General features: G+C 37.1%; 3 protein-coding genes and 1 long non-coding RNA gene across 6 annotated transcripts; 2 read left to right on the top strand and 2 right to left on the bottom strand.

The window, feature by feature from the left end:
- Window positions 1–947: 947 nt before the first annotated feature.
- Window positions 948–20,574, top strand: LOC110845583 (LIM/homeobox protein Lhx9). Of its 2 annotated transcripts, XM_035849378.1 has the most exons (10): window positions 948–1,025; window positions 1,316–2,712; window positions 2,817–2,976; window positions 13,090–13,166; window positions 13,260–13,325; window positions 13,402–13,734; window positions 18,575–18,816; window positions 19,789–19,858; window positions 19,921–20,152; window positions 20,302–20,574. In XM_035849378.1, the coding sequence occupies exons 2-9, from the start codon at window positions 2,460–2,462 to the stop codon at window positions 20,049–20,051; spliced, it is 1,332 nt and encodes a 443-aa protein (XP_035705271.1). In that variant the 5' UTR covers window positions 948–1,025; window positions 1,316–2,459; the 3' UTR covers window positions 20,052–20,152; window positions 20,302–20,574. The 2 variants fall into 2 exon arrangements, with proteins under 2 accessions (XP_035705271.1, XP_021947722.1); XM_022092030.2 differs by lacking the exon at window positions 948–1,025 and having other exon boundaries at window positions 1,315–2,712.
- LOC118434872 lies at window positions 13,771–16,427 on the bottom strand. Of its 2 annotated transcripts, XR_004834323.1 has the most exons (5): window positions 15,485–16,427; window positions 14,862–15,396; window positions 14,558–14,781; window positions 14,383–14,480; window positions 13,771–14,287 (listed from the first exon to the last, which is right to left on the bottom strand). It is a non-coding gene; the product is annotated as an uncharacterized LOC118434872 (long non-coding RNA). The 2 variants fall into 2 exon arrangements; XR_004834322.1 differs by having other exon boundaries at window positions 14,862–16,412.
- Window positions 20,575–23,432: 2,858 nt separating the features above from the next.
- Window positions 23,433–25,863, top strand: LOC110845585 (innexin inx2). Its single transcript, XM_022092032.2, has 9 exons — window positions 23,433–24,036; window positions 24,113–24,202; window positions 24,276–24,397; window positions 24,475–24,534; window positions 24,605–24,941; window positions 25,016–25,074; window positions 25,167–25,198; window positions 25,272–25,443; window positions 25,532–25,863. The coding sequence occupies exons 1-9, from the start codon at window positions 23,892–23,894 to the stop codon at window positions 25,763–25,765; spliced, it is 1,251 nt and encodes a 416-aa protein (XP_021947724.1). The 5' UTR covers window positions 23,433–23,891; the 3' UTR covers window positions 25,766–25,863.
- Window positions 25,852–27,683, bottom strand: LOC110845586 (innexin inx2). The gene is made up of 6 exons (XM_022092033.2): window positions 27,369–27,683; window positions 27,168–27,296; window positions 26,899–27,092; window positions 26,508–26,825; window positions 26,364–26,410; window positions 25,852–26,300 (listed from the first exon to the last, which is right to left on the bottom strand). Exons 1-6 carry the CDS (start codon window positions 27,517–27,519, stop codon window positions 25,946–25,948), a joined length of 1,194 nt encoding a protein of 397 aa, XP_021947725.1. The 5' UTR covers window positions 27,520–27,683; the 3' UTR covers window positions 25,852–25,945.
- Between the last annotated feature and the right edge of the window lie 52 nt (window positions 27,684–27,735).

Here is a 27,735-nt window from a genome sequence, read left to right as displayed (position 1 = left end):
CAAAGCCGCTATAAATTGGATTTAGTTAAATTACCGACAGTTGTATCCTCACCTAAGTTTGTTTGATAGTCATCGCGTGCATCCTGCTGGAAGTCAGCAAAGCTTGCATGGATTTTACATAGTCTTTGTTTTACCATGGTTTGATCCTATTTATGTCTTCTCAACCCTGATTCTACGAGACATTAATATGTATAAAAAAGTTGTGCAGAATCTGAAATGATTATAAAACCCTTCCTTTGTGCGCTGTGGGCAGAAGAGGAACCAGGACGATGAGATACGAATCAACGCTGCATCTTCCTTTACGTTTATCTAGCTTTGCGACTTGGCGTGGTGGTGGTGGCAGAATGAAAAGAGTCGACGTGAATAAAACTTCTTTGGCCAACCCACATCTTCACACCAAATCCCACCCCAGCCAATAACTCTGCAACTCCTCACCAAGCACAACAACCAACAAAAAGAAGTGTCCCGTCTTTCTCCGTTTTTTTACCCGTCCTCTCACCCTCGCCCCTCATTTATTTATGCAGAGCAAACTAAATCAGCTTTTTGTGTAGGATATGAATATGATCAGATCACCTTCCTACGTGAATTTCCATGAGAAATTACAGCACTTTTCTTCTCCAGCGATGTTTCTTCAAAAGGACCAAAAATTTAGTGACCTTTCTCGGAATAATTTATTTTAACTTGTGATAAGCAGATTGTTGTGTATCCAACTTTCTCCAAATCAACTCGTTTATTTCTCTAGCGTTACCAGTGTGGGTCACCCTGCCCCCTGGTAAACAAATTCATGAGATTTACTTCATATTCTTGGTCTCAAGTGATTTGCATGTTGCTTATACACCTTGCGTCACATTTCAAGTTTTTCCTACAATTTATAAAATTGGGTGTTACTTACCCCACCGGTCAACCACTTGACCGATTTTGCCCATTTTCGAACTTTATTCCTCATTTTCAGAACACTGTATGTGTACCAAGTTTGAAGTCGGTCGGATAAATTTCACGAGAGTTACTGGACGGACACACGACAGGTACGTAAGCCCTGTCTCGAGCTAACAAATGCAACATGTATATATACTAGTCTTAATAGAATGCGATTTAGTACGAAATTAAAATCTATGCTTCTCCGTACAAGAATTATACTTTCTTTGCAAACTACCAATTGGACTCGTAAATGCGTGGTTGTAATAAGCACGGATTGCGATGCTGCATGTATATTTGCCCATCCCACATAGATATTTATTCACATTTGTATACATTTCAGTCTGCCAAAAATGCAGTGTTAGTACGTAGTGATTAAAAATGTTCGTTGTTGTTGTAGAAGTGCAGAAGGAAGACAAATGAATTGGTATCGAGTAAAGTGAGACGAGTGGTACATACGGAGAGAAAAGTTACCATGCAGCTTATTCGTTTCATTACATGATGCACATAGCCTCGTCTCCTTGTTTCCCAGCCTCCTTCTTCACGCTCACACGAACTGAACGAGGAGAACCACATTCACGTAATAATATAATAACCAGCCAGCAGTGCATATCCAAATGATAGGAACAACTGCTGCTGCTGCTGCAACTACAAATCCAGTCCGGACTACCTCCTCTCTCTAAATTACGTACCCATCCGTCACTCGCTTTTCAGTCCAGAACTACCAACCAACTCAACAACCAGATCATCATTGCACGCATTAGCGTCCACTCTTTTACACTCCTCAGTTTCTCAAAATCCCGATCCTACTTGTAATCGCCGGTGGTGTAATGTGCAGCATTTTTTGACAACTTTGACTCTGTGAGTGAGTGAAATTCTCAACAAGGGGTGGACACGTTAGTGGCGAAAGTGAATTATTGTTGCCACTATATACATATAAGATTTGCATAATTGCTTTCTCCGAGTGGGAAGACCTTGCCCATTATTCTCCGAGAACAATGGAGTTTCCTAAAGTCTGCTGATGATAATGCAAGTCTAGACTTTGTGATCCTTGGCTCGATCCGTCTTCTGAAGGAAGAAAGTCCTCCCCCAACAACCCGAATCCAAACAAGTCTCATGGCACATGTGCTTGGTGAGATTTGTCGGGTTCTTCTTCTGGTAGTAGTACATCGTAGTGGGAGAGGAAGATAAACAAGTCTTTAGCTGAGAGCTATAGGCATTCCATCCAATCCAAATAAAGAACTGCGGCTGCTGGAATAGGTTGCTGGCTGTGAGTTGACCACCCTCTGAAACTGTGATCACCACCGATAAATACTACTACATCGTTTCTCCTGCTCTGCAATCCCGTTCCTACAAAACTGTCCCTTTAATCCTGGATAAAACTGCGTACCGCAATACACTCGTCAGTCGAAGAAAGAGAACCAAAATGCCCTAAGTTGTACACACGAGTCGTGAGAAAGTGAAAGTATTGTTAACTGGAACTGATTGACATAGCGTACATACGTAAAAAACTGTTTGTCTTCTTCGGTGGTGGTAGTTGACTCATGATTGTGGTTAAAGAAGAGCAAGGTGGGGACTGGACTCGCCTCGACCCTGTCGTCGAAGGGGGCGGTGGTGGGGACTTTGGTCGTCCACCGCCAGCAATGAATAAGGATGACGACCAAGATCATCACCAGCAGCAAGATTTCCACAATAATAATAATTCCAGTAATCATCATAATCATAACCACGGACCGAATCCCGTCGGCTCCATTCACATGAGCTCTTCGAATAGCGTTTGTAATAATCTCTGTCACGGTAAGTGCATGTGTACAGTTCTTCATTTCACATTGATAAATAATGAATAGGCAAGCAAACAAGTGCTTGATAAGTCAAATGATAAGTCTAACTCGGTTTTTCAGGCTGTGGTCATAGAATTTTTGATAGATATTACGTGCTCGCGGTGGAGAAAAGTTGGCATTGCGATTGCCTGAAATGTCAAAATTGCGGCGTCGTTCTAAGCAATCAGCTTACATGTTTCTCTCGGGATGGCAGAATCCTTTGCAAAGACGACTATTATCGGTAAGTCGTGAACTTTGTAACAGCATTATTTTTAACTACTAAAAGGATGTGGGTGGCAGACTTGACAAGTATTTATTAGTGGTTGTGGTTGAGGGATGGTCAGCGTCAAATATTGATAAGAAGACGAATCTAATGTACCATGTTACCATTAAAGAGAGGAGTTTAAAGGTTTCATTCAAATGATTATTCGGTTAATTTCTTTGTGGTTTCTACTGCAGAGATTTGCATTAAGAATGCGAATCTACGCATAATATATATATTACGGTAATTTTCGTATTTTTCATTCATAGTAGTTGTTTTTCGTATAATTATTGATCCTACTTATCCATGAAAAACATGAGCTAAAATCTACAGAAACTTTCTCCATATACATATACATTTTTGCAGCTATGTAGCTCTAATTATTTATGCACTGGTGGTTGGATGGAAATTTATTTTGCTCCAAGAAGTGAATTACAGATTGAAATGACAATTGAGTCAAATTAAGTGTGTCGCATTGGTCGTCTGAAATTATCTTAAAACAAAAGGTTCATATTACTTAAATGTCTCGCTTGTTTAATTTAATATGGATGCATATGTACCTATGTGACACACATATTTCGTAGGATAATACATAAACTTTTTTTCCTGCGAAATAACTTTCTCGCCACGTGACCATTGGCTAATAAAATATTTTAATCCAAATATTCATTCAAATATGAATCTAAACATCTCGTATTGCGTCAACCCAATGAATGCATACAAATACGCATACATGTGGATACATGACACCTAGACAGAAATTAAACAATACACATTATTTCATACACACCCTGCCAATTTTGACTGCGTTATGTTACACAATCTTAAGAAAAGCTCCTTTATATTTTATAAAAGATATGCAATTTGCAGTACTTTACAATACTTCATCAACGTGTAATTCAGTAGCCATGTCGTGCCATTTACTAAAACTCGCACATTAGTGATAAGTTATAAATTCTGCTGGACCTACGCACATGATGTGTACAACCAGACATACAAGATTTTCCCTTATTTGTCTCTAATTGCTTAATGATGATAATTTCAAAGGCACGTTCTCCCATTTATCTAAACTGTTGCTGAACACAGTTTTCAAATTATATTACATGCGGGTTGCTTTGTTGCTGGTAGATTTGGTAGTAACTTTATGTTGTTATTTCACGGGTTGCATATGTTGCACCCAGTGGTGTTACATATGATGATGGGCTAGAGTGCTAATTTGTATGTACATGACTCACAATGGTCATATCTGTCCCCATTCATCAAGTCTAAGGGTGAATCCTAAGCAAATAAAGATAAGCTTAATTAGATTTATTTCACAGTATCTAAAAGTCAAGCATTGTTGTTTAAATGCATCAGTCAACGAGCTGCATAGTAATTTCATCACCTTCTAATACCTTATTTTTCTTGGTTATGCAAACTCCGCCATAATCCCAGTTTCTTTTAAGACTTGGCGAAACCCGAAAGAACGACACTTGCAGTGTGCTATTAACAATATTGTAAATGAGATTGAATGCGATTGCTCTTATCTCGCACAGAAAACAGGTCTATACGCCTCTACTTCTTTATTATTTTTGTTTATATAAAAAATAGTGGATCATATCAGATCTGATTTGGGTAGAAATTGGAAGCGTAACAGAGAGATGGATGGTCTGACAGGGAAACAGAACCAGTCAACAGCCTCCACTTATCTCTCCAACAATTTTATTCCGACTTTAGCTCTTCTTAAACGCCACTCTCAGCAATAAAAGAAAGCCATCCTGCATATGATCGTCCAAGTTTCAATATTTCAATGAACACGTCCATTTCTTCGTTCCACGTTGAAATTCAAATGAAAGCCGTGTGGTTATAAAGAGGCGATTAAGCTCCATATACATATCGTCTTCGAATATGTACAAGAGTATAATAAATTGTTGTTTAATATCTGAGGTGGGTGTTATTTAGTGGAGTTTATGTGGTTGGTTTATGTGGACTTTTGCCTGCTCGCTTCTCTTTGTAATGTTGTAAATAAATATAAATACTGTATCTTCCCATCCCATCCGCTTTCATGCAGTTGTAAAAGTAAAAACAAGGAGCGATACCTACAACTAGTTTAGAACCATAAAGTAAAAAGTTCAGTCATAATTTTATGACATGATTCAATGATAATAATATCAACAACAAGTTTGGTATATCAAACTTTACAATTCAAAGTGTAGGCAAGAAGTAAGAAGATGCGAGTAAATAGTCATTTTATTAGTTCATTTTTCACAGTTCACATCCCACGACAGAAGGCAACTATTGTATTACATTTTGAAAAAAACGACTGAAATATGGAATTAATCTGACCTGTTGCTTGGAACATGCACACACGCCTGGACATTCTACTCTTTGGTTCCTGCTGAGCCCTTCCGGTAGCAGAGAACTTGATACCACTTCGTCGACAGCTTTTACCCACCTCTTGTGGAAATTCATGGGTTTTATTAACAACTTTCATCACTTATTTCAACCCAAATCATCTTTGAAAGCTGCATGAAAGAAACGTCTTCGTTTTTTACTATGTAGTAAGTAAATAATAATTGTTGGAGCATGCATATAAAAGTTCATTTAAAAATGACATTAAAATATTCATAGTTTTTAATAAAATGACTAAGTGATAACATTGCGTTTCCTGAGCCAATTTTTTCCTCACTTTGACGTTTCAAAAGTTTCTACTCTGCAACAAGCTGTTGAACTGCTTGAAATTGAATTTATGAAGATCAGTAGCTAAAGATCACTTGGTCGAGTTCATTGAAAAGATTAGCATTCAAGAGATTAATAATTTCCGTACTGGAATTACTTATGCGTGGCAAGTTGACCACGAAATACTAATTCCTAAAAAGAGAGAGAGGATGAGAAGCTCACAATCTGATGACCAGTGACAAGGATTGTTCTATGCACCAGTTCACATGAGGCAGAATTTGAAGAAGCAATATAGATATATTTACGAGGGCAATATGTAAAAGTCACGATGTGTCAATTGTCAACTCATGTCAAGATCTGCGTGAGTTGTGGCAGCAGAAAAGCGAAGACGGTTACAGCTCACTTGAATTAATTCCATGCAAAGAGACACCCTCCTTCTTGCTCGTAGTCTCGCATCAGCCATAAAAAAGTAACATGAGCCAAGAAGCTGGATTTGGATGGGAAAGTGGTGACTTGAATAATAACGAGGTTCAATTTGATCTCGATGTGTGCAGCAAGAAGAACAAGACCAACTTCCACTCGAGACGATGTGTACGGACGGACGTATCTAGAATTGCCTTGTTATTGATCTAGCTTTTCTTAACACCATATCAAGCAAGAACTGGCTGGTAAATACTTTTTACTACGATTCTCCACAAAATAAGGAGCCGGTTCAGTCTCAGGGTTTTAACAATTGAGAAAACTCAACCGTATAGCAGCAATAACCACTGGTTTCATTTTCACGAACAAAATCCAGTGTCTAATAATTGAATGAAATTGATTTTGTGGTTGAAAGGTGGAAATTGATTCTGATCAAAGCATACACTTACGACTAATTTGGAACCACAACCCAGCTTCTGCTTCTGCATGTTGGTTCTTGACCAAGTACATATAAATATGTAGGTAGGAAACGGTTTCGAATTTTGATTGCTGTCTGGGTGGTTAGTGGTTCATACGTACAAGTAGTTGGCTAGTGGTGGACCAGAATGCATCTATAATGCGTTCCTTGGCAAATTCATTCTCCATAAACAATGAGTAAAAGTCAGGTAGGAAATCAATTATAATTCAAGTTGGGTGATTTTTTTTTCTGGGTGATAATTGAACTTAAATCGTGAGCTTTGATTTTTAATTTTCCTACTTTCTAATTACATGGAAAACAGTTTGGTGTTGAAATTTTTAATGTATATGGAAATCAATACTTAATATCTTCGTTTGATTATGTAATTGAAAAGAGATCGTGAGACGGGGACGAGATAATAATGTGCTTCTGGTGCTTACACACCTCCTATCGTATTTATCTGCGGGTATAAAATAATGCAACACTAAAATCGATGCTCAAAGTTAATGGTTGCACAAACATACCGGATACATAATAAACAATTGGTGTCTGACGTTTAGTATTGACAGCACCAGTTTTTATGCTGCTATCTGCGGAATCTCGAACTAATTAGGTTAGGGAAACCCTTCATTATCTCTGCAGGTGTAATTGTATACCTGCACAGCAACAGAAACACGTTGCGCACACTGTATTTTTGTAAAATTCGGGAATTTTTGACTTCATACGAGTTGAGTCGCATTTTATTCTTTTTCAAGAATTTCAGAAATAATAAATGAATATGATTGGTTTTAATGTACGTAGGCAGAGATGGATTGTTTTATGAACGTGTACCATTTTTTGTTGTATCATCCTGCGAAATACTCATACCGTACAGTCAATATAATTTTTTCCTATTAGCTACCCCATGGTGGAGGTTTTATGATTAAAGATTTTGTGATACAGCCCGAATTTGATGGCAATGGGAAATGAGATCGGAATTAATATTTTAAAACCCTATTAAACGAAATACAAAAGTGTGAAATACTTAATTTTCAATTTGTGAAAGGAAGCAAGTTGTCTTTTTTGTTAATATTTGTCCATTGGTTTACTAAAATTCTTATTAACGTCCACCAAGCTCCCATGCCTGGACATCAATCATGTTAATTGTCTTGGGTGAATTCTGCTTTGGTGGTACGTCATACTTACGATTAGTTTACCTTCACAGAGTTAGTTAAATGTACCCATGAATACATGCATATTTTGCCGCATGAGACTACCTCTGAGTTGGCCAGCACCCTGCCGTAAACCCATCAGTTTTTTGCAATCGTAGATAGTTGTCGTCATTTCATCTCGTTCTTTGCAGAGGGATGATACATGTCAAAGATAAAGAAATGAAATATTTTTCCTTTCAGTTTTACGACTCTCGACGGTAGACAACAACGGTGAAGAACTGAGAAACACATGTTGCACTTGCTCTAATGGCCACTCCATGTTCAGGCACATTAAATAACCCCTGCTCCATTTTCATACCATTACGCAAGAAGCTTACGAAGGAAACTAAGCCTGCCTAGTTTCATTTACCCAGACAAACTTTCCTGTCATGTTTGTGTAGAAAATGCTAAAAATATAGCTTTCCCAAGACGAAAACTCAACGGAGAAAGTTGTGAAAGAAAGACGAAATTTTCTCCGTCTCATAAACGCCTGCTCACTTTAGCCTCATCTCATCCTGCACTAATGCATGTATTTATCTAACTAAAGTCGAACTTCCTCGTGAATGCAAGTACCTAAGATTCAAGCGTCTGTAAAGTTATCACGATTGTTTTTGTCACAGAGAGACCATTACAGATTCAGCTTCGACGGAGACAATTATTATCACGAGTTGGTGCAGATTAGCGTTTTCTTCCGACTGGGGAAAGAAGCAGCAGCAGTTTTGTTTGGATGGCTGAGCTGAAGACAAGTTGCAAGGGTTATCGATGCATTAAACCAACATTGAGCACGCCTGGGACATTCTGGAGCGAAAATACGTAACAAGCGGAGGAAAGTTGTGCTTGTCGTCTCTTCCATCCATTTCATTTGATATTACACTCTGCTGGGTCGTTATGCTTTACTTTTACACCACGGATGAGGAGATAGACAGAAGAGGTACAAAATAAACGAAGAGTTGCTATGGGCAACCCTTCATTAGCGAAGAAGAAAGACCGAAGAGTCGTCAGAGTGAGGCAGGCTGGCAACCAGGCAGGGTGTGTTCGAGAGAGAGCACGATTATACATACGCCCGGCGCTTACGTAGGACGAGAGGGCATACATCTCCGAATCTTCAATAAAATATATTACGCCTTTCTTCAACATTCGCCTATAAACAAGACTCTGCATTTTGCTTTGCCTTTATTTTACTCCACCAGCTCAGCAAATATGGAATTTCAGCCACTTGAGTCTAGTTTGTACACTCGAAATCTCAAGATGATTACCGACATGGCAGAAAACAAACTCAAGACAAGGAATGACTGCTTTATAGATTTCAATAAATTTTCTCATATCAGTCATGCTCAAAATATGCATGTATGTGGAGCTTTAACACTTTTTACGATGACAAGAAGACAGGCTTTGACGGAGTGTATATGTATTTTACATATTATGTAGATATGTATTTATGATAGAAGCGATGCGAGTTCAAAAATGCGAACAAATATTGAATTCTGAGATATTCCTTTCATCACGACTATGACTATAAAGGACTAGAAAATAATCACGACGCAGATTTTCAGACCATTAAAAGTATTTCCTCTCACAGATCGCCGCTTTCTGAGACTTGTGTAAATCTTCTCCTTGAAGAAATTCTGACTTGGTGAGACCAGGAAGAAATGAGTATAATGATGCACGCGGTAAACGTGTGGGATGAGAGACGAGAGTGATTTGGATTTTTTGACACTTGAATCTTGTTAACTCGGATGATTTTCGAAATCCATGTAGCATCGTTAGCCCGCATAATATGCATTCGATTTTGATGCTTATTGCTTTGATAGATAGTTCTGAGTAGTCTAAGAATTCGCAACTAACAAGGCGAAATATGTTGTAAAGTATGAATAGTGTCGAATTTAAATCATGCCTTTTTCTGATTTAAAATTTCTCATGTGGAATATCATTAGTTTTTATGATAGGATATGAAGTACGAAATGTGTCAATTTAACATACCTCCAATTTAACAAGCACGCTTGAATTGACGTTGTTATAAATTTGAAACTTTTGTGTTATGATTCAAACTGTCAAAAAATTTCCTTGCTTATTTCTTTGTAGCAGGATCCATCATTATAAAACTTGTGAAAATTATTGCGCGATTTTATGCGTCAAGAAATCGTGCAAAGAATTATTTAATTTACTTTCTTATTTGTCCCTCATATTAAGTTTATGTGTGTCTACAGTTTTCAGTTTGTCATCGAAAATATAATTAATTGCATACAAAGAACGTACGTGTGATTTATATTGCATACTAATTGTTGTGTATCAGCATTAAGTTTAGAAAAACTGGTTAGTTTCCTAATGCATGAGATGTTGTATATTTATCTTTTAAATAAATGACGAATATTAAGAACGAAATGTGAAGAAGATGTTGGGGAATATTTTCTTCAAGAGATATGATTATAACTAAACTAATAACATGACAAAATTATAAAAGTTGTTGGCATTCTTGCCAACGTGTCAGGTGGACGTGGGCATAAGCAGAATTCATATGTATATATACGCACTATATAAGGACGTATGTACGTGCATAGTATAGTTACTAGTTGTCGTTGACAATTGACTATGATAAAGAGATTACATGAGGGAAGTTGATAGCATATGAAAAATTTGGTTAACATATTATGAGGTGTCATCCCAGTGATGATTGGCAATTGGGCAGATAATGACCCCATAATGTCATCATTTAGACAACATGAACAATTAATCAACATTCCCTTTCATTCTTCTACGTATGCTGCCACAACATTCCGTAAAGTGGACAGGACGCGCAAATCTTAACATATTATCATCGATTGTTTAAAAGTGTAACGTATTTGGCATCATCCTCGGTTTATGTAAATATGCCTGTACACATAGCTTTGGATTAATTGTGATCTGGTGTGTGGGTGGTCTTCAAATAAATTTTGGTGGACCATGTAAAATGGGTGAAAGCCTGCATTCTTTAATTAAAGTTTGCTTGCTCATAAAACAAATGTCATGAACTGAGGGTTAAGTAAGTTCAGATAAGAACTGAGACCGGATCAATAAATTTCACGCTTAAAAATTGAATTATTCGTTTAATCGAAGAGTTTGATCATAGTTGGTTTTATGATATTTAACTCCGGATGAGGACAGAGACAGACGAATAAGAAACTATTTGGAACGAAATTGTTGCATGATGAGGGGAAATGCAACCAGCTAATGAATTATACCACAAAACAATACAAAATTCCACTGAATAAAAAATAAGTAAAGTAGAATTGGATAAAAATAACTTTAAGCATCAACAAGAGTTGATGGAACAGTAACAATGGATTATTGTCTGTTTTTGACCAGCGATTAAATAACGAAACAAAGAGTAAAACTTTACGCATCCTCACATTCACATGGTTCCCTTAGTTGAATGGAATTTCAAAAATCGTATTCATCGAAGCAAACGCCGACACACACGAAATGTGGACATTGTGGACAACACCAATTAAGGGTCCTCTCTTCTGCCGCATTCTAGAATTTCATGCCATTTGATTTTTGATTGCTAAACCATCCATTCAAAATTGTGATGTGGGGTGATAATGTCGAGCTGTTTAGAATTGTGAAATGTTGATGAAACAAGAATGGAGAAAATCCACACGCAAGGATGGAAACAAGATCCTTCACAAACGACGTTGGGGTGGATGGCTGTACCTTTTTTCAATCAGCCTAAGAATTTCGCTGTAGTATGAAGCTCCAAACTGTGTCACGAAATTGTTATCCATACTGGACAGTGGACTTTGTTAAAATGTCCTTCACTGAAAAAGTGAACTCTTTTTTGTTAGTGTGGTACGTCCACTTACTTACCTGCCTGCTTCAAAAGCAGAATGCGTGTTATCGCCCAAGTTGTCTTAAATATTTCAAACATTTATCGGTCAAACCTAGAGGGGAACAATAAACCTGTCTCGTTAGTGGCATCACACATATCTAGAGCATAAAACTCGACTAAAATGGAAATACTAATATAACGCAATGTGTCACCACGTCACTGCTATAAATGATACGTTATTGTGTTGCCTATTGAAATAGTACTTTCAAATTTAGACCCTATAAACCTTAGGTTTGTTCATACTGACATATGAACAAACAGCGTACTTGCATAATCCAGATTACCCAAATTTTTTCGAGATTTAAATATTTAAAATTAATTGATAAAGTTGTCAAATTTGTTGACAATTCGTTGAGCCAACGAATCTTGGTGAATGGGAGGGTGACGACAGATGGATAAAGATAAAATTATGGAGCGCGTGCCCCTCGTTAGTAATCTCATCTCATTAATCATTAATATGCCGAAGCAACAAAGTGTGCGCGTACATAAATACATGTGTGCATATGAAAGTATGTGGATGAAGTGCTTTCAGCTTATCATGACACAAGTGTTACAGCCACAGATGTCAAAGGCCTCATGCGTTATTACTCTTACTGATACACACATATTGCTCTGCACAAGTGCTATACCTGCTCTCCGACTTTGTAATGATGTTCTGAGCGATTGTCGGCAAGCGAGGAGATAATGCCGTTTTTATTTAAAGTGCCATGAAATGGTGGAGGGCCTTCTGCTGACTGCTCATTCATAATTCATTTTTCATGTGAATTGGGCCAAATGTCGAGCATATTCAAGTATTTAGTGACTTTTAGCCAAGGCACCTGTCCGCACTATCGGCACAACTTACCTGTGTCTGCTTTTGTTTCATTCACCCCACCCTTGCCCTTCCCTTTTGATTGATATTTAGCTTTGTATGCGTCGGTAAAACTCCTACTGCTCAGCTCCTGCTGGCTCATCTGATGCTTAATTCATTCAGATAACTTCATGCATGAGACCCACGAGAGGAATGGATATGAAATGTGTAGTTATGTATGTACGTAGGTTGGTCTTAACGAGGTTTGATTCTCGGATGGCCCACAAAATCATTTTCAGAAGTTGGTTGTTGATGAAGTGAAAGAAAATATTCGCGTAAAGTGGTTATCCTCACGACTTGGTCCATTTATCTCCAATTAATGCTCCATTTCATTGGTATTACGATTCGTGTAATGCGACATTATGACCAAATTCGAATTCAGGCGTGAGAATAATTAACCACTTGAATTTCAGTAGCTCTTCTCAACTTGTATGTATGAACATAAAACAAATGTCAAGTTCAATGATACAACTAAATACAAGAGATGATCAAATCTCTTTCATTTTCCACACCATTCTGGGAGTAAAACAATTGATGCCACACCCATAAAAATTATTGCTGACACTTTAACTCTTGGAGGAGTTGTGGAATGAAATCGTCGCTAAAAATTGAGATTCGACAATGCCATTAATGTTTTGTATCTAATTTGCAGAACATATCAGCAAATTCCAAGACGTGCGTGTGCCCGCTGTCGGAACGGAATAGGATCTCAGGAGTTGATAATGAGGGGTAAGCTTCCATTCTAGTAATCATGAATATATGAAAACTGCAATCTTAGGCAGCTTAATTCTCATTCACATCTCTCTTTTAATCCACAATCAGCCAAGGATCTAGTCTATCACTTGAACTGCTTCGTCTGTGTTGTTTGTCTCCACATTCTAAATAAAGGTATGTATTAAACAATGATCAGATATAATCTCATTGCGGACCATGAAAAACCATTTTGGTCCATTTTCTGTGCTAGGTGACCACTTTGGAATGAGAAATTCAGATTTGTACTGCCAAAAACATTATGAAATGATACTCGATGAAAATTCTGGGTCCTCACCTCTCCCAATTCTGCCCCCAAACAGTCCCCACCACCATCACCATCACAGTCACGGTCCCCAGCACCATAGTCCAATTCCCAGCCATCTCCACCATCCTGCCACCACATTTTTTAATGGGGCTGGTTCGGGACAGAAGGGTCGCCCCAGGAAAAGGAAAGATAACCCAATGCCTTCCACTCCCCTGGGTCCTGTCATGGATATCGGTGCTACTACTCCTCCCGGCATGCAGCACCTCTCTCAAAATTTGGGTAAGGAACAATAATTTGACCATGAGTTGTGCAATATTAAATTTGAAACTGAGAAACTTATTTAGGATAGATTTATGCTTTTCTCCAATCGCTCATTATTATCAGACCACACCACAAATCATGCATTTCTTTGTTCATAAAGATCAATTTAATACAACGCGAAGAAAGTTTGTCATCTAGCATTACTTATTTACTAATGATGTTTTATATTACTTTCTTTAAATCTGTGTATCGTATATCATTACATAACGTATGTATCAAGATGGCTTGGAGAAGTCGATTTTATTCCATGCAATCAATTCGCATGTTATGTACGTGTGGGTAATGGAATGATGCGGTGTGTGTATATATCCCACAAATATATGTGCATGTAATAACAAAATAATAAATGATTGGTTGGTCTCCGTGGTGTGCTTTAAGTCAGGATGATGATGATGATCAGCGGAAGGGAAAGTCGTCGTTGTCGTCTCGTGTGTCAAGTGAGGTGAGGCACGAGGGATGCAAGTCGACGAAACGAAGAGTTGCCAGGGCAACCCTTCATTAGTGGCCGGCTCTGTGAAATCAAAGTGAAAAGAAAAAAGAAAGAAAGTTTTGCTGGTTCTTTCTCTCCTCTCATTCCCTCGTTCAATTCAATTGGTTGTAACGCACCAACTCGTCTTACCACACGTTATCCCTGGTGGGACATCAGACTACGTCAGTCAATATTTTCTGTACTACTTCGTGCAGTTCGGTCAGGGTAAAAGATTCTTGAGACACAGCAGTAGTTCAATGAAATTGTGTTATTTTTTTGCACTATTTGATCACAAGATGAAAGATATGTTACCCTTTTATTCTGAGAAAACATCAGAGCCCAGCTGCTGCTGGTTTTTCTTCCCATGCAATTATTTATCATCAGAAATGCGTGTTGGAAATTGAAACATTTGATATCATTCATCCGTCTTTTTATTAATGTTCCTCAGTTTTCTACTGCCGGTGTTTTTTGTTGATCCCCACTTTCCATTGTTTTTGTACGTATCATCTTGACTAATACCTACTTATGTACATATGCTGGGTCAAAAGAAAAAAATTAAATGCAGTGGTTGTGTGATACTGGCTTTCCTCAAAGATTATTGAAAAAAAGTTCTTACTCCCATTATCATATTTTTACTAAGGCCGTGGTGTTTTCCATATCGTATTATTGATGTTCGTGGTTGTGTGTAGGGAGCAGATCGCGTGGCCGAATTGAAAGTTTATTTTTTGTCCATTTCCTTTGATGATGCTTTTACGAGTATTTCATAAAATGGATAATGGTAATGGTACTGTTCCGGTGATCAGCCTATGATTTTTCCAGACCATGATAATCCCAGAAGTGTTCATTCTCATAACTTTTGCAACTGCTGTCAGGCTGCTGTTGAAACAAAAGAGGAGGAAATATTATTGAAATGGGTAAAGAAATTGAACCTGTCAGAATGCAAATTAAGATTCCTCCAACTATGAATATTCAGCAGTGCAGTAAACACCCCAATTTATCTGACACTTGAAGGTGTCGATTGTCGACGTGATTAAGCTGTCACAAATGGCATTTGTATTGCAGAAAGGCCTGCTCAATACATTTTAATTATACTCCACAGCGTATAATTAAGCAATGCTACAATCATGAGGGTCAGGATCCATATAGTCCTTCTGTAATTAATCGCAAGTCCACCTGTAGCATTATTATTTTATAGTCCCATCTGGACGGGATGTTAAATTTTTGCTGAAAAATACTCACGCAACAATTACAAACAAATCTTGATAAATATCAACTCATATGTCTGACTATACGTTCATAATGCAAAAATCTAGACCTGACCTACACAGTAAACTTTACGTTAATCCAAATCAGAAATGTCAATTTAATGAAATTATTTAAAAAATAATAATCGACAATGCAATTCAGTGAACTGAACAAAAAATTGGTGAATGAATGAATGCTCGTTCATGCAGTGTTGGGGCAGAGGTGGCTGTCAGGAGCATGAAGGCTTGTCAAAATATAACCACAAATAGTTTATGTAAGTGTAATTGATGCTTTTTGAGGGAGTAGTTAGAACTAAATAAGTAAGTTTTGTGGTGGACCTCCTCGCCTTTCATATCCGAAGACCATAAAGAAACCACAAAAACTGAGAGAAAAGTAGAGCCAGTCGTGTGTGCATCTACAAGTTGTGAAATACTATATGTACATATGCAAGCTCCTTTGTCCATGGAGCTTTTGAGGACCACGTAACAAGCTAGCAAAACCCGAGGAGAGTCAGATGGATGGACCGGAAATGCCGATGGAATAAGTTATGACACGAACAACCCCAATAAAAGCAAGGCGAGTGAGTTTCTAAGTGGAACCATATGTACGCTGCCATGACGCAACGGAACAAAGTCTCAAGATTTATGAGAATCGCCCCTTTTACTTCCTCGGTTTGATAAAACTAAGCTTGCATTTAATTATCATGACAAACTGAGGAGAGAAGAGCTGATAAATACGCATCGTGTCAGGCAAGAATCGCATCTCCAAAGGGTTGCGCTACTCAATGTGTTGGGGATAATTGGAATTGTAAGTGTTGGGGTGAAAAACTAGAGTTTTCTTAGCAATTGATGCGTGAACAAGTGATTTCTACAAATGAATTGGAGGCGTGACGTTATCTTGGTATCATAGAATTTTTCTGGTTTAGCTAATTTTCAACTTGATTGTAATGATTGTATACAAACTTGATCATCGTGATCAGATGCATAGGGATTTTACGGAAATTCAAAATAGAGAAATTTTGAGCAGTTATATTTAAATCATGTTTGCATATACACACATGAATCGTAAGTGACGTTTATGCCAAAGAAGTTGAATAAATTCGAATAAAAATTGTGAAAATGTTTGTTCCCACCCCGCTGAATCAATTCCGACGAAGAGCCAACATTTGTGGTCAATTTATTTCAGAAATTGTCTAAACATGATGCACGCATGTTGTTACAAATGAGACTTTTCTTGGAATTTTTCTCACTGGAAATTCAAGTGCCTACTCAAATCCACTATTGCGATAATTGGCAACGCTGGCTTAAATTTTTAACATGCAACTTATTATGGAGGAATATATGTATTAAATTCAGTAAACTTGAGAAAATGCGATAATGATCCTTTGCAAGACATCCTTATTAAATTTAGCATATTTTCACTGGTCTGAAGGTTTCATTTATTATGAAAAATAGCCACTTTTCTGTGTAGTCTCGTTCAATAAGACATCCCAGAATCCACCTAAATTGGATGATATCTAAAAAATCTTTGTATGGATGAGCTTTACACACGCAAAATGCATGTATCCCGTGCGAGCCATCTCCATTTATTTGCAAAACCGTCACATTTTCGCATATCATTATTTTTAGGGCACGATAAGCAATGTGCATCCTTTCCCTTCGTAGCTTCCAACGTGAATGTATTATAATAAGTATATATTCACTTTGAGTACAGAAAATTCAATTTTTCTGTCCGTGAACTGCATTGCCCATTTGTTATGCTCGTTTCGGTGTTGATTCTTTGCGTTTATGAAGATTTGGTTGTGTAGTAATTATTATCATGCCACCATCATCCCATTCTTAAGCAAATGCAGGCAATGTCTACCTTGGAACTTATCTTGGTAACCCGCAACTTGTCTGCAAGGCTTTGCCAAGAGAATCAGTAGACTTCTTCCCACTTTATCTCGAGTAAGATCAGAGCTCACCAAGCTAGCAGCCGACCGGATATGTGCACCTTTGTAGAAAATAGAAAGAAGCCCTTCTGTTTTATCGTTCTGATATAATGATACTTCATGTCCAATAAATATAATCATCACACCACCAAAATCCTTGACAGCGTACGCATTTGGGGAATTTTAGCCCATGGATGGCATGCATATGCTTTCATGCAAGCTTTCTCATGGATGCTTTTCGAAGATTTTGGCTTGTCAAAATATGTATCGATTCATTGTGCAATGTGTACATTCGATGCAGTCTTGCTAAACATTTTGGCTTTGTGATAAGTGATCAACATGCAAGAAAATGTTTTTCATATATTTTTCACGAAATTGAATACGCCCGACTTTAAAATAAAATACAGGGTATTCCTACCACATATTTATAACATGTAATTATACATATGCAAATAATGCGATAAGGATCATTGTATGTTTTTTTCAAAGTGGAATAACCAGCAGTATGTAGTTTTTAAGAGCACATTATTGTGTGCATTGTAAAACAACAGGCTGTTCCCTGCTAAAACAATGCAAATACATTCCCTTGCATGTCTGCTAGCCTCATACATTAACCGATACATACAATTCATGGCCTTTAACTTTATCTAGTTTCCATTGTTAAGTAAACAGTCTAAGGATCCTACCTGGACACAACTATGCAAATAAGTACATGAGTCAATGAAATGAAAAATTCAATGTTTTGAGAAATTGCGCCCCCAGTTTCCACTTGCACTTACATTATTCCATTCCTTAACATTGTGTTTTATGAGGCCGGGAGCAGAAAGTAATTTATTAAAGAAAATATTTAACAAGTCAGAGTATGGAGTAAAAATTGATGCACTTCTCATGTTAGCGTCTATCAACCTGCAAATCTACATGGCTCCAAGCATCCGTAATTACACCTCTGCAGAGCTCTGCTACTCCTTTTACGCAAACCATGACATCTTTGCAAATTTGATTGACATGAGGTGTCATTTGATTCGGTGATTACTGTTGCATAATTATGGTTCACGCTTGTTGATTTCTTGTGGAGTTTGACAACTACGCGCACCCATCACAGCCGAGTGTGCTTTCACAATGCATGGAAATTAAAACTTATCATAATTTTTCAGAAATGTTGGGAAACAACGATCCGAATGTCCACCTGACTGGTCCTCGTCTGGAAGGGTACGACTCGTCCTCCTCTACAAACTGTGCTGGGGGTGTGGGTCAGCGGACAAAACGCATGCGAACGTCCTTTAAACACCACCAACTTCGAACAATGAAGTCGTACTTCTCCATCAATCAGAATCCAGATGCAAAAGACCTCAAACAACTCGCCCAAAAGACGGGACTAAGTAAGCGTGTCCTACAAGTAAGTATGCTGCTGAAAGTTACCTTGTATTTACCAAAATGTAACTGCGAGCTACAAAAATGCTACTACTTTTAACTGAATTAAATATGTACATACATACACACATGTGATATACATACATATTTATGTGTTTGCCTTGGAGGGATGGAAATTGCAGCAATAGTAGCAATTTCTTATTTGCTGATTCATTACAAATGTCGGAGAGGTTTAGGCACAGTAGTCACTGTTCACGGGAACCAGTTTTTTCATCATTTTGCTTTAGTTCAGGACAGGTTGTATTAGTATTATTAATCTCTCGGCTGCCGTAAAGTCATTTCACCAATGTCTTATTTACTACGCATTTTCAAAGAAGGTATCAAGACTCTCCTCCACCAGTCCATAAAGTTTAATGCATCTTATCCGTGGCCTCAAGTAGCTTACAAATTGCCTTATTTGACCCGGCCTCGTGTGAAGTTGTGAAGATTAGTTTTTATTGTAGTAATTCAATCTCGAGATAATTATAGCTCTGCAGATTTCTTCTCCTACATAATTGCAATCATTATCGTATGAATAATTAATAAAATTCTGTAAATCGTATCCAAAGTGCTAGGTGTTATGATGAAGGGTTGGCTACTGGGAAATTTTGCGGAAGATTTTATGAGCTGGAATCAAAGTCATTTATTTTTATACGGTGTTATTAAGTAGCGGAAACAGCTTTTACAATGAAATATCCTGCGGAAAGTGTATGAATTATACTTAATATACATATCTATGTGGCCATTTATTTCCTTATGGTAGCTCATGATATGTACATATCGACATGTAATAGAAGAGCTAAAATACTGTCTAGACAAGTAGTAGCTATTAAGGGGCCCTTGCACGTTACAATTTCAAATGATGGATTCTTAAAACATTTATCATTAGTCACATGGTTTTTATATTGAGTTACAGGAATCGATTCGGGGGTATAATTTCTGATTTTTTTCTTTGAAGGTATGGTTCCAGAATGCGAGGGCGAAATGGCGAAGGTCGCAAGGTCATCGCCCAGGATCACGATTATCAGGTAGTGAAACCTTTATTGAACTTTGTTTGGGCGAATTAACTGATGTTGCTAATTTTGAACAGGAGGAGCATCGCCAACCAGAGAAGACGATTTGCAAATGAATCCAAATTCGATGACTCCCGGAGGTCTCGATATTCTCTCGACTGGCGGAGGTTCCGAGGACGATGGGGGATTCTCCTCCGATGTTTACTGACATCAATCGTCGTCACCACCACCAACCCACTCTCATTCTACACTTATTAGGTTGTGAAAAACTCATCTTTGATTAATCAGCAAGAAATGCGAAAGCCAAAGGTAAGCTTGGACGTTCTTTGTACAGAAGTGTACGTTGCTCAACTCATTTCACGTCTCGAATGTCATCTTCTGATAATATTTGGAACTGGAAAAGAAAGTTTGTGTTTAAGAATATTATAAACTTATGCAAATGTTTTTGTTTCTTTCAGGCTCTCCTGGGAATTCATTAGTAACGTGACTTCTTATTCCAATATGCAATGTGTCATGTGCACTTTTAATAAGTACATTATTACATACAAGGTCATCGTCTAGGGTCAATTGTGATGTAATTTTTACTGTAATTGTAAATGATGTGTCATTAATTTACAAGCTATCCTTATTATTTATAGGATTTTACCTTTCTAAACATTGATCGTTATAATATACATGTTGCGTCAGTATTGTAATAATAATATTTCTGATTACATATCCATCTCAATGTACAAAAGAACTTCCGTGTGTTGTTTATTTTCATGGATTTTGAGGTACGAAGTCTAACAATGGGAACGCAGACCATGTTCACTCAAAATTTATTTCTGATCCACGCAGTTTGATCGACAATTTCTTCATAAGCAACATTTGGTGTGGCACCTGGAAAATTCAGCGACTTACGGGCGCTACAAGTTCGAGAAAACGCTCGGTTTTTCAGACCTAAACTAAACGGCGTTGTTAAACTGGTGGAACATGGTTTGCGCTCCCATTGTACACTGGATTGGTTACACATTCGTGCAATACGTAAAATGTAATCTCATGAAATTATGCTCATGCTTAGATATAAGCTTATGTCCTAAAATTAATTTAGTTTGGGAACCTTTATTCATCATTATCGTAAGAAGTAATGTACTTATGATGTACACAAGTATGCCGCCAAGCATCAAGCAACCAACAAAAAGTAACTTAATGCGTTTTACCTCAACTTAATCCGAACCTGAGCATTTGCAATTTTGTCATTCCAATCACTTGAGCATTGATTGATTACTGGGAATTCCGATTGCAATTATCAACTCCGAGGGTGGTAATAAAGCGACGATGACGAATGAACATCCATATATCCAAAATACTAACAAGGGAACCTTAAGTACTTTCACATCTCGATTTCCTTTCGGATGGTCTTAACTGATAGATAATTCAGTGAACTAAAACTTTGTCGTAGGACACACGGTGCAAAATCACGTTTTTGCGAACTATGTGGCGAAAGCTGCACCAAAAGATGCATGTTTTCTAATGCTTTTAACATATGTGTAGATAAGAGCCTTCGGAATAATGATATGAAGTTTATAAATTATATCCCTGTCCGCAATTTCATGCTGATCACCAATTTGCACAAAAACTGGAAACATTTGCCAATTTTATTTCAAATAGCGAAAGTCTGCATTCTAAATTTGAATTCCATCGTTTTTTGAAATATTAACAAAATTTAAATGTTAAACTTCTTTTATTTAAGCATTGCAAAAAAAGTTTTAAAAAAAATTATTATTATTACAACAAAATGGGTGAAAATTTTCAGAAATTGAAACTCGCAATTTTTCACTAAAAAAGATACAATGACCAATGCTATCTATTATACGTATTTATAAAAATTGTTGGCGATGTATATTTATTCTTGCAAGTTGTAAACAATTTTGGAGAATTGTATCGTCAGCTTTTAACATATTCAAAAAATAACTTTTCCATACCTCGTTCGAGATTTTAAGCTTTTTGGAAACCTGGAAAAAATCTCATCTGGGAGGGATCCTGTGGGTTCCCTCCAGTATGGCATATACATAACAAATAGGACGGCATAAATATAGGATATATTTATGCCGTCCAATTTATATGCCATACTGGAGGGACCCCACAGGATCCCTCCCAGATGAGATTTTTTCCAGGTTTCCAAAAAGCTTAAAATCTCGAACGAGGTATGGAAAAGTTATTTTTTGAATATGTTAAAAGCTGACGATACAATTCTCCAAAATTGTTTACAACTTGCAAGAATAAATATACATCGCCAACAATTTTTATAAATACGTATAATAGATAGCATTGGTCATTGTATCTTTTTTAGTGAAAAATTGCGAGTTTCAATTTCTGAAAATTTTCACCCATTTTGTTGTAATAATAATAATTTTTTTTAAAACTTTTTTTGCAATGCTTAAATAAAAGAAGTTTAACATTTAAATTTTGTTAATATTTCAAAAAACGATGGAATTCAAATTTAGAATGCAGACTTTCGCTATTTGAAATAAAATTGGCAAATGTTTCCAGTTTTTTGCATATTGGTGATCAGCATAAAATTGCGGACAGGGATATAATTTATAAACTTCATATCATTATTCCGAAGACTGTTATCTATCTTAAAAGCATTGGAAAAATTGCACCTTTTGGTGCAGCTTTCGCCACATATTTCGCAAAAACGTGATTTTGCACCGTATGTCCTATGCCAAAGTTTTAGTTACACTGAATTATCTATCAATTAAGACCATCCGAAAGGAAATCGAGATGTGACAGTACTTAAGGTTCCCCTGTAAGACGGCATATCCGCTATGACAGGATCCGTTCCAAGCAGGAGCCAAAATGGTCATAATACTGACACAGGTTAGATTGGATGGCAAAATGTCTTGTCTTTGTAAATGGTCCTTCAACCTGCATGGATTTTCTGATATATTCATGTGTCTCCTCAGTCGTGAAGCTATTGATGTTCGTGAAAATATTCATGTGAAAAGAGAAAACTCGAAGAGAGACAAAAAATGGGACCAGTTTTCTTTTGATCTCTCGGGTACGTGGATGATGATGCAGTGCTTTATATTAAGCTTGTTGTCAACTTAATGTTCCCCGTCTCCATTACAATTTGGTCCCCAATTTTAGAATTGGCAGGGCAATGTGTTGTGAAATATAAGATGCAAATTACCGCATGCATAATCATTCATGTGCATAAAGGCTGCAACAGAAAATTATGAAATGGTGATGACATTTCTGCCAAAAAAGTTAGTCATTCATAGTGACGTACAAACAAATTGTGTGTAAACTAAAGTTCTCAATAATTTTGCATATTCCAAAATCATGATCGAATAATATGAATAATGTCGCTCCGCTGGTTTCGAGGGAAGAGTAAGGAAGCCGCACATCCGGCCTAACCGATAAACAAACCGATCACGTAATAACGCACTGCAGTTCACTCATACCGCATGAATATTTCATTAAATAGTATCGTTATGCTGTACATATTATGTCCGATAGATTTGCAGTGAGACAATTGCATGGACCGATCTGCGTAAGATTCCCAACCCACAATGACATTTCTTGTATTACACAATTTCGAACATTGCTCGCATTTATGTATCGATATTTGCACTCTGTGGGGATAAGTTTTGTAATTTTAGTGTTAAAGAAACCGCAGTGTGTTAACCGCATTTGCTCATACGTATTGTTTTTCGTGAATTTTGCATTAAAAAGTGGTGAACTGAGCTGCAGCTTGTGAATCAATTTCTAAATTTGTTTGGTCACATCAATATCACCAAATTAGGACGCTTTATTGTCCTGTCACTTTTCCTGACTGTGACGCATTTTTCTACACTTGGAATAAATCTGTAAAACCAACCACTGTGATTTTTTACATTCTTTTACCTCAAGACTGAACAGAGTCATTTCACAAACATATCTACACGTGCCAAACGGATTCCCAGAGCGTTTCCATAAATTCGCATCTCATTTCGTTTCCATCTTAGTCTAAAATTCCAAGCCATTTCTACCCAAGAATCTAGCAAAGGTTTCCTCCAGAGCAATGTTTAGTGTGGCGGATCTGAAGTCATTCTTGAAGATCGGACGAATATCGATAGACAATTGGGTTTTCGTCTTACATTACAAACTTACTGTTATAATACTCATCGTGCTTTCAATACTTGTTGGCTCAAGCCAATATTTTGGGGGTGAGTTTTAAACTAATCTTTACATGCAGAATATTTAATAAAATTATTCTTAATTATGCATGTGTCCTATGTGCAGATCCGATTGATTGTACAATTCCACCAACTGAGATATCAAATTATGTCGATAGTTACTGCTGGTTTAATGCCTACACCTTAGTTGATGAAAGTAAGTTCAATCTGCATGAGTTCTGTATGCTGTAGAAGCGAACTAATTCCTTGAATGTATTTCCCTTGTTCAGACGGAAATGTTTTTACCCAAGTCAAGAAATTAGAACTTCATAATAGAAAAATAAGCTCCGGACAGTACTCGACAGATATTAAGCATTACAAAGAAGTTAAGCAGAATTTTTACCAATGGATCGTAAGTCCCCCATCTTATTCCTTATTGCATAATTGTCAAAGTTAATGATCTTCACTATGTATAAATGTACGTTGCAGGGAATGGTCCTTCTTATCCAAGCAGGGTTCTTTTACGCCCCCCGGTTCATCTGGAAGACGGTATTTTTAAATTGTTAATATCGTTAAGAAAGGGGGATTTTGTATTCTCTACTTTATATTACTTTTGCAGCTGTTTGAAGAAGGTCGTGTTAAGGAACTGGTCAGAGGCTTGGAAAGTCACATCACAGAAGACTCTGAATTTGAAAAGCGTCAAGAAAAAATAATTGAATATATCAAAAACAACAAAGGGCATCACTTATTTTACGCCCTCAAATTTTTCTTCTGCGAAGTGCTCAACTTTGTCAACGTTATTGCTCAAATAATACTTACTGATTGGTTCTTGGGCCATGCGTTTCTCAAGTACGGCCTGCAATGGCTGTGGTACGACTCTAGTGACGACGTCGGTGAAGTTTTTCACCCAAGCCATCGGTACTTCCCGAAGGAAGCGTTGTGCCGAGTGTATTTTGGTATGAGTTGCAGATATTATTGATACATTGGAAGTAAGCATGAGTTCACAGTGAAAGTGTGTATCTCGTTGCAGGAAGTCCTACGGGTGCTGAATCAAACTTTTACTCTGCCCGGTGCATTTTACCGATTCAGGTAATAAAAGTTTAACGCGTTATCGTACATAATTGGTGAAAGCTAATGCCTAATGTGAAGTTTATATTTTTTTACTATGACCCATGACCCAGATCTTTAATGAGAAGATTTATTTATTCCTGTGGTATGTAAAACACTTTCAAATTAAAGTGAAACTATGCATTCTGATAATAAATATGCATGTAACAATTTTGCAGGTTTTACTTCATCATTCTCGCAGCAATTACCGGATGTATGCTGGTATACAGGGTGATTGTCCTCTTATTTCCCGGCGTCAGGTACTACTTATTCTGCAAGAAAGCCTGGGCGACAGACGAAAAAATTCTACGAACTGTCGTTTACGACTTTGATATTGGGGATTGGTTCATTGTAAGATAAATGTTTATACTAAATAACACGAATAATAATATGCAAATATGAGTTGGCATAATTCATGTGTCAATGTAATTATATACAGATTTACCAGATGGTAAAGAACACGGATCCCTTTGTGTTTGCAAAACTGATGAAAAGAGTGCATGAAAAGCTGGTCAGTGGTTCTAGAGCATTTTCTGCCATTGGAGGTGGAGAAGAATCCCATGACCAGCTCTTGGACGTGTACGCGACAAATGCAAATTACGACATTGACGAAAAGCATGAGAAGTTAAACTTAAATCAGGGACTCGCACGCCCATATTTCCCCAATAATTAAGGAATTGATGGAACATGTATAAGTAATATTGCTCAGAAACTTTACAAAGCATTATGAATTTAATAAACAAACTACAAACTGGTTAATTCATTGTGATACAAAAAATTGAAAAAGTGTATTTAATTTTAAGTTTCCGAATTGCATTATAAACATTCAGAGCCATCGATGTCTTTACACTGCTTAACGAGTTTCATGTTCAAGAATTAATAAAGGCTTTTCATCTGCAGAAATCATATGTGTTGATCTTCTGCGTCTTTGTAAGTGGCGAATTCTTTCACAGTATCCTCCAAGAATTGATTTTATTGCGACAGTGTCGACGTTATCGACCAATTGAAGTAGAACAAACCAATCTGCATGCGGTAAAAATTTGCAAATGTTGTCAACACAGTCCGTGCCTTCTGGATGTTGATGATTCGAATAATTGACGGGACAAGCCTTCCACTTGAGAAGAGATGATCTAACTCGGTGAAATATAGTAGATGCTCGAAAGATAAGCCAACCCAGAGTAATAACGGCCAGAATTAAATACCAAAACCTGGAGGAAAATACATACTTTCACTATAAACTCATTTCCAACGAATTAAAGTAGAAAGCGTACCATAGTGTAGAAAATATGACCTTATTAAAAGAGTTGAGTGGCAAGACCTTAAATGTACATATTCACTCCGGATTAATGAAATAATGAGGTAGCCACGCAATAATAAATATCCATGAATATTTCTCATATTTAGATAATTCTTACACATAACGCATCGAAAGGCTGCACGTTTCCACTGGGTCCAGTAACTCTCCATGTGCACTTTCCCTGACTTGGAAATAACTTTATCAGGACAATGGAGTGGTACCCATTCTTGAAAATGTCTGGCCCAAGGCTCCAAAATAGCCCGTCAGTCACCCAGTTTGTCAGCCACACGTTAACCAATAAAAAAACGAAATTAGCATATTCGCACAAATATAATCGGTACGTGTAGTATTCATGAGCATTTGTTTCGAAAGCCTCAAAATAATCCAAAAGCAATTGTACGCGAGTCCTCCTACGATCTGTATCTAATGTTGGTTCCTGAAAAATCGTATTTTAATAACAACAAGCACAATACATATATTTATTAGTGACAGTAGAACGAAAATCATACCACAGGAATATTTAGCATCGTGGACAATCCCTCCATTTTCCCAGATTCCCAGCTTTTCCAAAAATAGTGTGGAATATAAGCCAGAACAGCTTGAATAATTAAAAGTAGACTTGTCCATCGGTAATATAATTGAAATCGTTGTGTGTTGAAATTAGGAATAAATTGTCCTATCCCATCCTCCAGCTTATCTAAACCTTTAAATACATAAAAATAACAAATGGTTTAATAATTTAAACTATGACTTCTGACTCGTATGATATTTCACATACCGATTCTTTGATTTGTTGCATAAAGCTCGTTGACAGTGTATGTTGCCGAGACCCAACAAAAATTGTCAATGCTTTTTTTAGCGGAATCCGATCTGCTGTAATCGTTTGAAGCTATACAGTCAATTGGATCTATTTAGGAAGGACAAAGCTATTGTTAGCCATTAGTTGTTGGACAGAAAAAATTACTGCTTATCGCTAAACCTCCGAAAAATTGAGATGTAATCAAAATCGAAGTTGCAACCAATAACAATCCCGTCGTAAAGATATAGTACGCTCTAAAAACATGGTTATCAATATTTGCCGTTGTCCCGCTGGAAGAAAAGCCTCTTATTTCATTTAAAAGAGTTGCCATTTCTACAAATATTTGCTTCAAAGATAATAATTAAAAATCAATGTTTGCGTTCCGATTAGCTAACGCTTTATAAGAAAAACTAGAACTTATATTTGACGAGTCAGTGACAAGGAATTAATTGCTTCCTTTAACAGGAAAACTTTCCTGTAAATTCCCAATGAATAAGTGAGAAGCCTGGATAATAATTAATCATACTTACACACCAGATAATACCAC

This window comes from Folsomia candida, unplaced genomic scaffold, assembly GCF_002217175.1.
Source record: "Folsomia candida strain VU population unplaced genomic scaffold, ASM221717v1 Fcan01_Sc003, whole genome shotgun sequence".
NCBI lineage: Eukaryota > Metazoa > Arthropoda > Collembola > Entomobryomorpha > Isotomidae > Folsomia > Folsomia candida.
The sequence above is the reverse complement of the archived record's forward strand: the minus strand, read 5'-3'. Positions and strand labels throughout refer to the sequence as shown.